The following is a 17319-nucleotide window of genomic DNA, read 5'->3' as shown; positions in this document are numbered from 1 at the left end:
TGTTTTTGTATCTGTCCATTTCTGTCTAACTTAAAAAACGATTTTCATTAAAACATTTTCTACACTTTGGCAGTGGGTTATTATGCTTGCTAAATTTCTTGTAATATTAGATTTGAATCAAGTTTACCGTTGGTCCAAAAAAAAAAAAAAGAATTCTATGATATTCAAAAAGTATATAAGGCGTAAAAAAAATTGTTTGTTTCCGGTATCCCGACCTACCCTAAATTTTTGGCCCGACCCTAAATGTTTTTATGGCCTTGGAGAATATTTTTTTCAACTTTTTAACAAAAAGATGCAAAAGTGCACTTTTTATGCTTTAAACATGGTCAGTGATGTTAGAAATCAACTTACTGATGCTCTAAAGGCATAACCCCCTTATTTGTAATCATTTTTTGACAAAAAAATAATTTCCGAAAAGTCTCCCTTAATAAAAAAAAATTCCAAAAAAAAAAAAAAAAATTTCCGACCTACCTACCCTAATTTTTTTGAGCATGTTACCGGAAACAAAGAATTTTTTTTATTTTTTTTTAGGCCTAAGAAAGATTCATGACATTTACTTTGTGAATAGGGGCAATATAGAGATTATTCATGTTATATCATTCTTTTCTTGGACAAAATGTTTGGTTGTTTTGGCAACGGAAACTGTATAATCTGTAATTCTGAAATATATAATGAAGGTGACTAAGGACCATGAAACTTCATCAGTGAATAGAAAACACTCATTACATTGTATGATAATAAAAATAATGGTTTCTGTGAACCACAACTTTGAAATAATTATCTTTCAACATTTCCTCATTTCCGAACTAACTGCATTTCTGTGAAACTTCATACACATACTCCTGTATATAAGAACTTTTCACAGGTGCTGATCTAAGTTGGTGAAATAAATTCTTTAATTTTGTATGTAAAGGGACCACCTACTCGCAATGTCAATGTCATTGCAGGATTTGTATTGCATGGTAATACTTTTCTGTCATGCTTATTTTTCATGCTTTTAACAGTTTATAACATATATTGTATTATGTGCTAATGTTGATAATTTGTAACCAGTCAGACTAACCAAACTAATAATTAGGTGATTTCTCATATTGCAATAAATGTACTTCAGACACAACACTTGGCGGCGTCTTTGATGCTTGCATCAATGAATTTCCTTGTAAATTTTAATGGTACTGTCTAAGTTGAAAGCTGAACAAGTTTATTATAGAAATGTAGCAGGGTAAGGGTTAAATAGTTCCTCGGAATAAGATGAAGCAAACGGGTGGGCAAATCATATTCAACTGAAAATAAAAAAGACCATGTCGTGTACAGTCTTCGTTGTAACAAACTTCTCATAATCCAAAATGGCATTTTATCGAAAGGGAGAGCTCTAAATGCTGCGTCTTCGGCTAGTGATTCAAAGTCGACTACTCAAACCACTCGACTATTGAAAGCCCGTTTAGCTCAATAGGGAGAGCGCAGATCTACGGATCGCGGGGTCGTGAGTTCGGGCCAGGCATATGTTCTCCCTGACGATTGTGTCTGAAACCATTCGTCCTCCACCTCTCATTCAAGTTGAGAAGTTGGCAGTTACTTGCGGAGAACATGTTTGTCCTAGTACAGGATCCAGAAACACTGGTTAGGTTAACTTTCCGCCATTACATACCCGAAATTTTATTGAAAAAACGTCTTTCAACTCAAGACAAACAAACAAAGTGTTGACATTCTCCAGTGTAGCCATTTTCCCTTTATACCTGTAACTACATGTAGAGTTTATTTCAACTTAAAAATAACGGTTCAACATATTTATGAATTCTTGAACTAAAAAGTCTATGCTTGAGAGTCCCCGTACTCAAGTTTGAATGTTGTCAGTCACATACATGCAAGAATTCATGATATTTTTCACTTTTTTGTTTACTCTAATAGTTTCGTTTGATTTACTATCCTAGTATTTATTCAGTACTCACTATACATATGTATTTTCAAGCTTTACATTTCCACTTGACAGATGTCGAGATAGTTCAATAATCTGAACTAAACGGCAAGTTTTAACACTACATATAGGTTCTTAATCCTTTTATTTTCATTTAATCAAAGTTAGTTAAAAGGGAGGTAATAACAATTTTACAAACTTGCATTTCTAATCTCGGCCTCACATGTTACTGTTAATGCTAATCTTTAACAAGTGTAATGCAGTCGGTCTTAAGTTAAAATCATTGTTTGCGCAAAATATGTTTATCAAACTGATACTTACGCTTAAAAGCTATTTCGCAGCGGGACAGAAGTATAAAAATGAAATAAAAAACAACAACAACATATTTTAAGAATATAACATGCTTTAAACACACATTACAATAAGATTATGTGAACATGTCCATTGTATGATCAGGATTTGAATGACCACATCTAAATGAATACCTCGAAATCGGATATTCTGTATTTTTTTCAGAAAGTAAAAACAGCCCCAATCTCAGCAGGAGGCCACATTTTAACAGTCGTTGTTCATTTTAAGTTAAAGCAATTTTAAAAACTTGTTTACTAAACATTTTGCTGTTATTGACCTGGTGCACAATAAAAAAGATATTTCTGTAACTGCGAGCGGGTGATTGTCTTATTTGAAGATAAATTTCTTATGAGATCTTTTCGATAAACTATCGATGCCCCCTGTATACTACCTTTAACACATCAATGACATTAACCCTAACCCTAATCCTAACCCATTATGATTATTGGAAGTGTCGCCCGTATAACCGCTGTAAACGCTTTTATCAATGGCGTAGTTATCCGGCTATGACTTTGTAACTGTACTTTGCGAAGACTTCGTTCCCCAAAAGTCTTCCGTATAAGTTCGTAAGTTATAAGTCCAAGTTGAAAGACGAAAATGTATATAATCGGTTCTGAGCCAAAATTCTCCTTCCAAATCCCCAAAGCCTGATTGTTTGCTTAAAAACATCCGTTAGTTTCTCATTAGCTTATGTAGCACAATGGCCAATGCCCCTACATTCAACCTAAGTAGACTAATATATGGTCTTATCAGAAGTATATTACAAAGTTCTGCTATATCCCATTGCAAAATTTCTTATATAACATCGCACATGTAGGTCTTAGAGGCCCAGTGATTAAGGTCGCTGACTTCGAATTACTGTTCCTCACTTATGTGGAATTGAAACCTCGTTTTGGGTGTAGAATTCGACCTTTCCAAGGGAAGACCTAGGAATTTCTATCTCTTTCGCATTGTTTCAGGCATGGCAGGCTCTTGGGTACATCCATCGTTCGTCTGTAAGACAGCTGGATGATTAACTCACCTAACCTTTAGTTCCGTTTGCAATAGTTTCTCTAGGTTTAATGTTTTTCTGCGGCTGCTACTTTTACAAGATAGTCAGCACGATATCACAAAAGTAATTTCACCCTTATATCATGGGGGCGATATTGCGATAATATAGTGTACTGTGTGAAAACACGATGCAAAAGTAAGATATTGACTTCGAGCCTTTCAGTCCACCATATTTCTCTATTTGCATCGTGCATCGTGTTTCCTCATCATATATGTCGCCCTTATCAAACTACAAAGAGATGGGGCGAAACAACAATGGCCCTAACATCGTAGCGAACTATCTTACTCTGTTGTTGTTTTAACAAAGCTGCAGGATTCTGTTGTTTTGTCAGTTGGTTAAGGAAATGCTATGAGACACAGGTGGAAGTAACGTATCTAGGATATAGTATGGGTCCGCGAGCCATATACACCTCAATTTATTACAAGGATAATGTTTTCTGGAACAAAAGGCCAAAAAGACATTTTGATTTTTTTGGCCCCGGTGACAATGAGCCATTGGCAAGGTGAAAATCAACATTTTGACATGTGCATTGCTTCCAGTTCCGCAATTTGTTTTGAAAAAAATATTTCCTTATCAGAAAAACTTTACTTCAAAGCCCAGTTGCAAACCGTTTACGCACAACAAGCGAGCAACGGCGTGGGAAACGGTAGTTTTTCCTCTACCCGAAGAAATGTCTCACATTTTTCGCACCAAAGTCTTTCCCCTAAAACACACCAAGTACATCGTGCCAGTTAAAAGCAAGAAGTATTTTTTAAAAAAGATAAACGGCCACACTTTAAGCTACGAAATGTTAATACACTTTACATAGATCGGGTATTTATAAAAGCTAAACAAAATGTAGTTTTTAAAGTAAAAATGTTCAAATATGTAAAAATATATAGAGCATATTTTACAGAACACATATTTTACATCATCATTATATTAATCATAATCTAGGAGACATTGACAAAAAATAAGACTAAAAAGGAGGGTCCGAAAAGTGGGGGACGAAATGACCAATTTGAAATTTAAAAACACTGTTGAGGTATCAGCCAAATGATCGTCCATTTTGATAAAAACATTACGTACTTCGAGGCCTAACTAAACTAAAGGAACCAGCGTGGGAGCCATCTGGTCTAGTCGCGTAATGGCCGCCAGGTATTTGAACACTAATTTTTCACTTGGCATGGCAACAGAGGTCTAAATTGAGGCTAGTTTTTGTTTAAATTTCATTGTGGATGTATTGTTGACATTTTGGTAGGAAAAATGGGAGAGCAGGTTGTATTTGGTGAAGTCAAGCTCCATTTTAGTATGAGTAGTACTTCCAGGTCACAGCAGTGTGATTTTGATGTCAGTTTACAGTAAGTAAATGTGACCAGAGAAATCTCTCTTAGAAGATACATGACCCCTACTTTTCTCTTCATTTTATATCAGTTTTATCATAACTCTTTAAAATGAGGTAAGGATTTGTTCTCTGAAATGGGTCTAGCTATGTTTGGTAGCTCTTTGAAAAAGGTCAGTTTTATATAGAATATATACGGAAAACTATTTAGGCTATTGTGACCTTCGAGAAACACTGATATTGTATCAAATAATGTATACAGAGTCAGTTCGGCTATTCTTTAGTGTCTCCATGACAGGGTTGTAGTAATGCTAATGCTAATGGTAATGCATTAGTAATGCATTATTTTTTTCAAATAATGCCAAGCAATGATTAATGCCACAATTTTAGCATTGAAAATAATGCTAATTTAATGCCAAAGTAAGTAATGCTAATGCTAATGCTTAGCATTACTTAGGCATTATTTTTTGTATCACTGGAAAAAAAATAATACACAGGAAGTCATACACGTATTTAACTATTCATGTAGACGACCTAGACCTAGGTAAACTAAAATGATTTAATGAAAAACAGTGTATGTGATAATAACATGCAATGATCCTCAAAAAGTAATGGTAATGCTAATGCTAATGCACCCTATGTAATGCTAATTTAATGCATTATTTTGATAAAAATGAGTAATGCTAATGCTAATTTAATGCCATCTTTTTCCAAGTAATGCTAATTTAATGCATTACTATTGCAAGTAATTATTAACAACACTGCTCCATGATAGTAGTTATACATGCTTTGCATAAAAAACTGAGAATAAAAGTATCTAGTTACAATATATAGTGCCATATATTAGACCAAGACCTTTGTTTCATGTCTACACATTTTATTGAATTAATGTAGCAGTATGCACAGTAATTGATATATTTACTTTGTTTCTTTAGTGAAAGTTATTAATTTCTTTATGTTTTTAAAACTGTACTGAAAAAGATATTGACTGCAAACGTTTGCAGATGAATTTGTGAAAACACAATATTTCAAGAAGGGCCTAATGTCTCCACCTGTCTTGAAAACTTATAGTATAGCTGTATTATACATATTTTCATTAAGGATATGTGTGCGTGCGTACGCACATTTGTTTGTGTGTGTGCGTGTAGGGGAGCACGGGGTCGGGTGTGAGTATAGTCAGTAGGTCAGTAGTTCACTAGTTTGAGGTAGGTTTTTAAACATTTAAAATCTAAAAAATGCCCTTTCTCAATATAAAAAAATCATGTCCATTTTTCTTTACCAAAATAATGGATTTTCTGATATAAAAAAAGATTTTCTGTTATAAAAATCAATGTTCTTAATAAAAAAGTGTTCTTAATGAAAATACACCAGTGTAGAAGGAATTCCAGGTGTAAAAATAGATTTTTTGATATTAAAATACATGTATAATTTCTTGATTTTTGGTGTGAAATGAGTTTGCATTTCTTGATATTAAAACTAGTTTCTGTTGGCAACAAACAATTTTTCTGATAAAAAATTATTTCTTGATGTACATGCGTATGTGATATCGACAAACAGCTTTATATATATTATATGAGTTTAACGAGTAAATAGTACATGTATGTCACATTATGAAAGTGCGGTCTCAATTTTTATATAAAATTGACTAAATCGCTTGAGAACTTTAACAAAAAGTAAAGAACTTTCAACAAATTGACTTGGGACCAATTGCTCCGCAACGAAATACATAATAATTAAGTATTTCAAATAGTGTGGAAAAACACGTGGTCGAAGTTGTGTGGCTGTTGTACTTCACATGATTTATAATACATTTTGTAATTGAACAAACGGTTAGTATTGTTTGACAGAAGATGGATCGTCTATTTCTGAGCCTGTGTTTGTCGTTGCTAACATTAAATCAATGTTCATCATTTAGTGTGAAATACGCTCTGGAAAGGGTGGATAGTGTAGAAAGCAGACTTGAAGCGATTAACAAGTTGCGACGTGCCGATCTCGCGGAAATATTCAGCAAGATGTATGCATTAGACAACAAAATGAACATGTTAAATACGAAAAAGGACAACCCTAACAGTGAGAGAAAGATGGAAGTAGTAAATGGAATAAAGAGCAAAGGAATTGCTGATTATCTTCTAAAAGGGGCGGCTGCGGAAAAACTTGAAAACATTAAAACAAGAGAGATGCTGACAAATATGTTGAAATCTGTTGCAGATAATAGTACAAACAATATAGTGCAGTTACAAAACATAATATATGAAATGGAAAACAAAAAAGAGTTGTTGGACACAACAGTGGAGAACATGAAGAAACAATGGGCAAGTGAGATAGAATCACTCAAGACTGAGTTAAAAACAAGGAAAGAACAAGAACAGGCATTAATGGATAAAATTGACTCATTAACAATTCAACTAAGTGAATATAACAAGAGTCTTAAGTATCAAGAAAAGGAGAAACAAGTGGAAACAATTTTGTCATGTTCTAACCCCACGCAATTAAATCAGCAAAAAAGTGGTGTTTATATTCTACAGAATGGTCTAAGAGTTTATTGTGATCAGGTTACTGACGGCGGAGGATGGACGGTATTCCAGCGTCGTAAAGACGGGTCTGTGGATTTTGAACGCAAATGGACAGACTACAAAGCAGGTTTTGGTGATTTGGAAGGCGAATTCTGGCTTGGAAACGACAACATACATTTGCTAACAGCAACTGGGAATCATGAGTTACGAATCGATATGGAAGACTTTGAGGAAAACAAGGCATATGCAAAATACAGGAGTTTCATAATAAAGTCGGAGTCGGAAAACTACGCCATTGAAGTAAGCGGTTACAGCGGTGATGCAGGCGACTCTCTCAGGTTTCATAATGGGAGTGAATTTTCTACGATAGACCGAGGTAGATATGCCACAGACTGTGCTAAGGAATATAGAGGTGCGTGGTGGTATTTATCGGGATGCCATCATTCAAATATAAATGGATTTTATTATAATGGTGCTAACTCCCCTCGTGGAAAGGGCATTATCTGGTTTCACTGGAAAAGATCACATACATACTCCCTGAAACACGTGGAAATGAAGCTTCGGTAAAAGTTTGATACTTCATTACAAATGCGGAATATCTACACTCGGATATGATATTTTACCTGATTTGAGTGTAAATGACATGGCAAAAATAGATGAAATTTATTTTATATCAGAATTGCTGTAACAGGTGACATATTCATAAGGTTTCTAACATCAAATATATGACTATTCGGATGTTTTACATGCTTTGGCTGGTCTCAGACTGACAAACGTTGTAAATACCACATGATTTTAACAATGGAAATGTTGACTTCGCCTGAAGCATAGTTTGCAGTAAAATGGACTTCATAAAGTTGTCCTGTAGTTACTACATGTACATTCAGTGATATTTACAAATATGTTCAAATGTAAAATTTAAATAATAGGCATGACATAATCATAATTATTGTTCGTTTTAATATTCATGAGACATGAGACATTGAAAAAAATAGTTTGAAATTTTACCAGTAGTATGACATTTACGAAGTAACCAAGTCATTTAATGTTTTCTTAGCTTGGCTAAATGTTTTGACACCGTTACAAGATTTGTGGCAAGGAGAATATTAAATATCTGTATAATTATAAATATAATATAAGTATATTAATTAAGAACTTAAATAGTTCCTCGGAAAATTTTCAAAATGGAGATGAAGCAAGCGGGTAAGCTAAATTGTATTCAACTGAAAATAAATAAAAGACCCGTTCGAGTACAATCTTCGTCGTAACAAACATTTCCTAATTCAAAATGCTATTTTATCGAAAGGGAGAGCACTAAATGAAGTCGACTACTCAAACCATTGAAAGTCTGAACAGTCCGTCCATTAAGCTCAATAGGGAGAGCGCAGATCTACGGATCGCGGGGTCGTGAATTCGGTCCCCGGGGTGAGGCGTATGTTCTCCGTGACGATTGTGTCTGAAATCTTTCTTTCTGGAGTCACTATACATATGTTTTTTTCAAATTTTATATTTTCATTTGATGGATGTCGAGATAGTTCAATAATCTAAACCAAACGGCAAGTTTTAATTTCTTAATCCATTTATTTCTGTTCTATCAAGTTAATTCAAACAATTTTACAAACTTACATTTCTAATGAATCTCGGCTTCACATGTTACTATTAATGCTATTCTTTGACAAGTGTAATGCAGTCGGTCTTACGTCAGTATCATTCTTTGCGCAAAATATGTTTATCAAACTGGTACTTAGGCTTGAAATCTCTATTGCAACGGTGCAGCAGTATCGAAAATGAAATTTAAAAAACAACAACATCAAAAAAAAAAAAAAACAAAAAAAACATATAAATTCTAAAAATGCAATATGCACTAAACGCCCATTGTAGTAAGATTATGCGAACATGTCCATTATGTGATCAGAATTTGAAAGACCATTTTTAAATGAACTGCCTCGAAATCGGACATTCTGCATTCTTTTCCGAAAGTAGAAATAGCCCGAATCTCAGTAGGAGGCCGTCTTTTTAGCAGTCGTTGGTTATTTTAAGTTAAAGTAGTGTTAAAACCCGTTTACCAAACGTTTTGCTGCTACTGACCTGCTTTACAAAAAAAGAAGATATTTCTGTACGTATGATATCGAAAGAAAAGTCCCAGCTTTTGGATAGTTCAATCTTTGTTTAAATGTTTGACTAGATGCTCTGTGTGGATGGAAAAGCAAATATTAAACGTATATGCGTATACTCTTCGGGCAATTTGTTGTTCACAAATAAAACATCCGTAAATATTTAAATTTTATCTAAACCTTTTCTATACAGAGTTACTTGCTGACAATTCGAATCTCAGATTTGACCTACAATGAGTCTCAAGACAAAGCAATAAATCATTGTGCAACATTATCACGCTTAACGTTCTTTAGCCCTAGCACAACCGCCAAAGCCCTCATGTTCAACCAAAGTAGACTAATATATGGCCTTATCAGAAGTAATCTTACAAAGTTCTTCCATATCCAACTAAAATTTTCTTATACAACATCCAGGACATGAAAGTCTTAGTGGCCCAGTGATTAAGGTCGCCGACTTCGAATTACTTGTCTCTCACTGATGTGGGTTTGAAACTTCGTTTCTGATGTAGAAATCGCATTTTTTGCAGCTTCTGATAGTGGAGGAAGACCAAGGTACCCCACCTCGGCATTGTTTCAGGCATGGCAGGCTCCGTGGTACATACACCGTTCTTCTGTAAGACGGCTGGATGATTTACTAACGAAAGCTTTATTAGGTAGTATTTTCCCTTTGCAGTAGTTTCCATTGTTTTAATATTTTCAAGTTTTTCCACGGTCGTTACTTTTTTAAGAAATTCAGCACATTATCACGAAAGTAATTTCGCCCCTAGGTCATGGGGCCGATATTGCGATAATACTATGCAAAATCACGGTGCAAAAGGACGATATTGACTTCGAGCCTTTGAAGGCATACAGACACTTAATAGAAAAATGGCGCGAAAAAAATGGTAGTCGCATAATGGCGGATACAAATAGTCCTCAGTTCTTTTGCTCTGTAGAGCTATTTTCCTTATTTTCTTTGCATTTTGTTGTTGCTAAAATCACATGACAGATCTATGCTTGACATGTAGGTAGCATTTTCATAATGAAATAACAACATGACAAAATTTTTCATGGAAACTTAGATCATACGCCACCAGTATAATTTGGGGTCTCATTTTTTAGCTGATTTTGCAGTTTGTGTGTTTGACTGAAATTATTTTTCTTGTATCAAACATAACCCCCACTTTTCTTTTGATTTTTAGTTAGCACTGATAATATTCTTCAAGAAAATGTAAGTTACAGAAATTTAAAATGGGTCCTGATGTGTGCTGCGGTCATTGAAATAGGTCAATTTTATATAGAATAAAGAGCAACAACTATTTAGTGTGTTATAACCTGAATCCACCGTATTTCCCTTTTTTCGCCCTTGCACCCAAGTTCCCCTTCATATTATGTTGCCCTTATTTAAACTACAAAGAGATGTGGCGAAACAACGATGGTCCAAACGGAACCACCTCAATTTATTACAAGGATAATGTTTTCTGAGAAAAAAGGCCAAAAAGACTTTTGACTTTTTGTTGCCCTTGTGATAATGAACCATTTGCAAGATGGAAATCAACATTTTGACATGTGCATTGCTTCCAGGTCTGCAATTAGTTTTGAAAATATATTTCCTTATCAATGACTGGCCGTCTTTTGGGCAAGTGAATGATATTTGAGAAAAAACTTTACTTCAATGCCCAGTTGCAAATTTTGTTAAAGCTTTTTTATGAAAATACACCAGTGTAGAAGGGATTCCAGATGTAAAAATATAATTTTGATATTAAAATACATGTAAAATTTCTTGATTTTTGGTGCGAAATGAGTTTGCATTTCTTGATACGAAAACTATTTTCTGTTAGCAACAAACAGTTTTCTGGTGTATACGATATCGACAAACAGATTCTTATATAGTATAAGAGTTTAAAGAGTAAGAAGTACATGTATGTCATATTATGAAAGTGCCCTCTCAATTTTTATATCTAATTGGCTAAATCGCTTGAGAAAATTAACAAAAAGTAAAGAACTCTTAACTAATTAACTTGGGTTCATAACCTCCTCCACGAAATACGTATATATAATTAAGTATTTCAAGCAGTGTGGAAAACACATTTTGTTGTACTTCACAAATTTTTATAATACATTTTATAATTGGATCAAATGGGTAGTATTGTTTGACAGAAGATGGATCGTCTATTTCTTAATCTGTGTTTGTCGTTGCTAACATTAAAGCATTGTTCATCATTTAGTGTGAAATACGCTCTGGAAAGGGTGGATAGTGTAGAAAGCAGACTTGAAGCTATTAGCAAGTTGCGACGTGCCGATCTCGCGGAAATATTCAGCAAGATGTATGCATTAGACAACAAAATGAACATGTTAAATATAAAAAAGGACAACTCTAACAACGAGAGAAAGATGGAAATAGTAAATGGAATAAAGAGCAAATGAATTGCTGATTATCTTCTAAAAGGGGCGGCTGCGGAAAAACTTGAAAACATTAAAAGTAGAGAGATACTGAACAATATGGTGAAATCTGTTGCAGATAATATTACAAACAATACAGTGCAGTTACAAAACAAAATACAAGAATTGGAAAACGAAATGGCAACGTTGGTAAATAAAGAATTGTTGGACACAACAGTGGAGAACATGAAGAAACAATGGGCAAGTCAGATAGAGAAACAATGGGCAAGTGAGATAGAATCACTCAAGTCTGAGTTAGAAACAAGGAAAGAACAAGAACAGGCATTAATGAATAAAATTGACTCATTAACAATTCAACTAAGTGAGTATAACAAGAGTCTTAAATATCAAGAAATGAAAACACAAGTGGAAACAATTTTGTCATGCTCTGACCCAACGCATTTAAAACAGCAAAAAAGTGGTGTTTATGTTCTACAGAATGGTCTTAGAGTTTATTGTGATCAGGTTACCGACGGCGGAGGATGGACGGTATTCCAGCGTCGGAAAGACGGGTCTGTGGACTTTGAACGTAAATGGGCAGACTACAAAGCAGGTTTTGGGGATTTGGAAGGCGAATTCTGGCTTGGAAACGACAACATACATTTGCTAACAGCAACTGGGAATCATGAGTTACGAATCGATATGGAAGACTTTGAGGGAAACAAGGCATATGCAAAATACAGGAGTTTCAGAATAAAATCAGAGTCGGACAACTACGCCATTGAAGTAAGCGGTTACAGCGGTGATGCGGGAGACTCTCTCATCAACATGCATAATGGGAGGGAATTCTCTACGACAGACAGTGATAATGATTGGTATACCGAAAACTGTGCTAAGAACTATAGAGGTGCGTGGTGGTATTCAAATTGTCATGATTCAAATCTAAATGGATTTTATTATCATGGTGCTGACTCCCCTGGAAGCAAGGGCATTAACTGGTATTACTGGAAAGGTACATATACATACTCTCTGAAACACGTGGAAATGAAGCTTCGGTAAAAGTTTGATACTTCATTATCAATGCGGAATATCTACACTCGGATATTTTACCTAATTCGAGTGTAAATGACATGGCCAAAATAGATAAATTTCATTTTATATTAGGTGATGGATTCACAAAGTGTCTTCCATCAAATTTATGACTAATCGTATGTTTTAGACGCTTTGGCTTGTCCCGGACTGACAAACGTTTTGAATACCACAAGATTTTAACAATGTAAAAGTTGACTTCGTTTAAAGCATAGTTTCCACTAAAACGGACTTCTATTTCATAAAATTGTCATGTAGTTACTACATGTACATTCAGTGATATTTACAAATATGTTAAAAAGTAGGATTTAAACAAGCAAATTCGATGAATTGGTATCCCCCGCCGAAAGGGTATGTGGTGAGGAATGGCAAAAATATATATCCGGCAAAAAGTTAAGGATGTTACTAAGAAGCAAATAATTTCATTAGACAAAATCAGTTTAACAGAAAACAAATATTTAACTAAAGAGTACATAATAAATGTATGATACTTTGATCCTGACTAAAGAATTTATTTTGAATGGAATGCTTACTGTAATAAGCATAGCTTTTAAAATTAAATGCAGTTAATTGAAATGTGAGCTTGAAGTTTAACTGGAACGAATTATTGTCTTTGAGTGGTTTTGCACCAAGTGTTGCTGTTTAACATGTGCATATGAACTTAAAGAACACAATCAAGTAAGAGGGGTTGAACGGGTGAAGACACAAGACTTCACATGTTGATTATAAATATTGATGAAAAATTAAAAAGGGGGGTTGGGAGGGGGAGTGACCAAGGTAAGGTAAGGGGGTGACCAGTTGTGGGTGCACAACTTCACATGTTTATAATAAATGTTCATGGAAAAGAATGAAAGAAATTCAATGAAATTCTACCAAATGGTAAGTTTGTTATGTACAAATATGTGGATTTTTATACAATTAAGGGGCAATAACTCTGAAGTAACAAAATAAATCCAAACAAAATTGTGTGCGCACATACACATTATGGTGATCTAAATTCTGTTTAAGTTTCATAGTTCTAGGTCAAATATACTCACCACATTATGGTGCTCTGTTTAAGTTTCATAGTTTTAGGTCAAATATATCAAAAGTTATGTTGTAGAAATTGCCATGGTAAGGGGGTGACCAGGTGTGGGTACATAACTTCACATGTTTACAATAAATGTTCATGGAAAAAAAGGAAAGAAATTTAATGAAATTCTACCTAATGGTAAGTTCGTTATGTACAAATATGTGGATTTTTATACAATTAAAGGGTTATAACTCTGAAGTTACAAAATAAATCCAAACAAAATTGTGTGTACACATACACATTATGGTGATCTAAATTCTGTTTAAGTTTCATAGTTCTAGGTCAAATATATCAAAAGTTATGATGCAGAAATTGCCTTATTTATGGTACACTATATAGTTAACATTAGAAACTTCTAAGGGCCATAACTCTGGTGTTACTAGGGCAATCTGACTGAAATTTGACGGACGGACGGACGTTCCTACATATGGATACTTATGTGGCTACTCTTTTGTTCTCTCTGTTGTTCTTTTAGCCACGTAAGAGAAAATAGTCACATAAAAGCCTTACGGAATGAATGACATCAAAGAAAAAGTACTGTTACCTATTGTTCCTATAGCCACCTAAGTATGCAAATGTGAGCTCCGAAGGACGGACGGACGAACAACGCCAAAACTATATCCCTCCAACTTTCGTCGGGGGATAATAATAGGCATGACACAGAGTTATTGTTCGTTTTAGTATTCATGAGACATGAGACATTGAAAAACTTGAATAGTTTGAAAATGTTATCGGTAGTATAACATTGAGTCATTACATGTTTTATCATCTCATATTGCTTATCCTGGCTAAATGTTTTGACACCGTCACAAGATTTGTGGCAAGGAGAATATTAAATATCTGTATATTCTTATGTATAATTATAAGTATAATGTAAGTATAATAAGAATACTTAAAACTCCTTATATAGTTCCTTGGAAAGTTTTCAAACAGAAGATGAAGCAAGCGGGCGAGCGAATACGTAAAGAAAAGACCCTGTCGAGTACAGTCTTCGTTGTAACGAACATTTCATAATTCAAAATGGCATTTTATCGAAAGGGAGAGCACTAAATGACGCGTCATGGGCAAGTGATTCTAAGTCGATTACTCAAACCACTCAGCTTTTGAAAGTCTTGACAGCCCGTCCGTTTAGCTCAATAGGGAGAGCGCAGATCTACGGATCGCGGGGTCGTTAGTTCGGTCCCCGGGCGAGGCATATGTTCTCCGTGACGATTGTGTATGAAATCGTTCGTTCTCTACCTCTGATTCATGTTGGGAAGTTGACAGTTCCTTGCAGAGAACAGGTTTGTTCTGGTACAGGATCCAGGATCCAGAAACACTGGTTAGGTCAACTTTCCGTCATTACGTAGCTAAAATTATGTTGAAAAACGGCGTTAAACTCAAAACAAACAAGCAAAAAAAAAATGTCTTGACATTCTCCAGTGTAGCCATTTTCCCTTTCTGTCTGTAACTGTATACATATAGAGTTAATTTCAACTTAAAAAATGGCTCAACAGATTTATGAATTTTTGACCGGAAAAAGTCTTTGCTTGAGTTCCCCGATGTTCAAGACATGTCATGGTATTTTTCACTTTTTGTTTACTCTGTTAGTTTCGTTGGATCATTTATTTTTCCAAGTATTTATTCTGGATTCACTATACGTATATTTTCAAGTTTTCCATTTCAAGTTGACAAATGTCGAGATGGTTCAATAATCTGAACCAAACGACAAGTTTTAACACCACATGTAATTTCGTAATCCATGTATTTCCATTCTATCAAAGTTATAAAAAAGGGAGGTAATAACAATTTTACAAACTTGCATTTCTAATCTCGGCTTCACATGTTACTATAAATGCTATTCTTTGACGAGTGTAAAACTTGTAATATGTTTATCAAAGCAGCGGGGCAGCAGTATAGAATATGAAATTAAAAAAAAACATATTTAAAAACAAACGCCCATTGTAATAAGATTATGCGAACATGTCCATTATATGATCAGAATCTGAGTGACCACTTATAAATGAACTGCCTCTAAATCGGACATTCTGTATACTTTTCAGACAGTAAAAATAGCACGAACCTCAGTAGGAGGCCGTATTTTTTACAGTCATTGGTCATTTTAATTTAACATAGTTACTACTGTTATATTTACATTTTTTGTATATTATGCTTTTAAGACTTCTATAATTGAAGGCCATACTGGAAATAAGTTGTATGATATTTGTATTTGTACGATTAGTATGTATCCTTCAGAAAATAAAATTGTTATCTTAATTAAAGTAGTGTAAAAGAAAACCCGTTTATCAAACATTTTGCTGTTATTGATCTGCTGCACAATAAAAAAGATATTTCTGTAACTGCGTAGAAGACAAATTTCTGATGAGATCTTTTCGATAAACACAGGTGTTTTTTTTTATATTCGTCTCTGACATGGTAACTATATTTTGCATAGGCTTTGTCACCCCCAAAGTCTTCCGTACCAATTCATATGACATACGAATATGTATGTTATCGTTTCTAAGCCAAAATTCCCCTTCCAACTCCCCAAAGTCTGCTTAATAGTATGCCCATTTACGTTCAAAGTCAATACTGTAGACCTGTACCGTCAATAGCCTGATCACAATAAATAAAGCTATACAACAAGTGTATACCATCTATAACATAATGCATCGTATTGTTAATACACATAAACACGTTCATCTTATATTAAAATTCATATGTAGTAATTGTTCATACATTCAAATATGAAATTTGGGTTTGGTACACCTCTAAGAACGGTTTTAAGTCATTTTAGAATGTTCAGAGTGGGCTTCTGCTATCATTTCTCCAGAATTCCCTAAATACCACAGGCCGTTTCGGTTGCGCAAAAGCAAGACCCTTGAATCCATTCCATTCGTATGAAATCGAAAAAAAAAATCCCAGCTTTTAGACAGTTCAATGTCTGTTTAAATGTACGATTAGATGCGCTGTGTGGATGGAACAGCAAATATTTTACGTACTCTCTTTGAAACTGAGCAGGTAAATTTTTGTCCGCAAATAAAATTTTATCAAAACATTTTCTGTATAGAAGTGACTGCTTTACTTTATTTGTTGACAATTCCAAGTTCTTTAGTTTCTCACGAGCTTCCGTAGCACATGATCGCCAAAGCCCTTATGTTCAACCAAAGTAGACTAATATATGGTCTTATCAGAAGTAATATTACAAAGTTCTTCCATATCCAACTACAAAAATCTTATACAACATCGAACATGTAGGTCTAAGTGGCCCAGTTATTAAGGTCTCTGACTATGAATTACTTGTCCCTTACTGATGTATGTTTGAAACCTCGTTTTGGGTGTAGAATTCAACTTTTACCAGCTTTTGATAGTGGAGGAAGACCAAGGTACCCCACCTCGGTATTGTTTTAGGCATGACAGGCTCTGTGGTACATACATTGTTCTTCTGTAAGACAGGTGGATGATTTACTCACCGAACTTTTAGCTGGTAGTATTTTCCCTTTGCAGTTGTGCCCTAGTTTTAATGTTTTCAATTTTTTCCACGGTCGTTAAT

The 17319-nt window shown here is 34.5% G+C and overlaps 2 protein-coding genes across 2 annotated transcripts; both read left to right on the top strand.

The window, feature by feature from the left end:
• Positions 1-6286: 6286 nt before the first annotated feature.
• Positions 6287-7982, top strand: LOC123523319 (techylectin-5A-like). Its single transcript, XM_045301005.2, has one exon. The coding sequence runs from the start codon at positions 6489-6491 to the stop codon at positions 7716-7718; it is 1230 nt and encodes a 409-aa protein (XP_045156940.2). The 5' UTR covers positions 6287-6488; the 3' UTR covers positions 7719-7982.
• A 3397-nt stretch (positions 7983-11379) lies between these two features.
• Positions 11380-16809, top strand: LOC123523320 (microfibril-associated glycoprotein 4-like). The gene has a single exon (XM_045301006.2). It carries the CDS (start codon positions 11747-11749, stop codon positions 12683-12685), a length of 939 nt encoding a protein of 312 aa, XP_045156941.2. The 5' UTR covers positions 11380-11746; the 3' UTR covers positions 12686-16809.
• Positions 16810-17319: the final 510 nt, after the last annotated feature.

The sequence above is a fragment of the Mercenaria mercenaria genome, chromosome 3 (genome assembly GCF_021730395.1).
Source record: "Mercenaria mercenaria strain notata chromosome 3, MADL_Memer_1, whole genome shotgun sequence".
Taxonomy (NCBI): domain Eukaryota; kingdom Metazoa; phylum Mollusca; class Bivalvia; order Venerida; family Veneridae; genus Mercenaria; species Mercenaria mercenaria.
The sequence above is the reverse complement of the archived record's forward strand: the minus strand, read 5'-3'. Positions and strand labels throughout refer to the sequence as shown.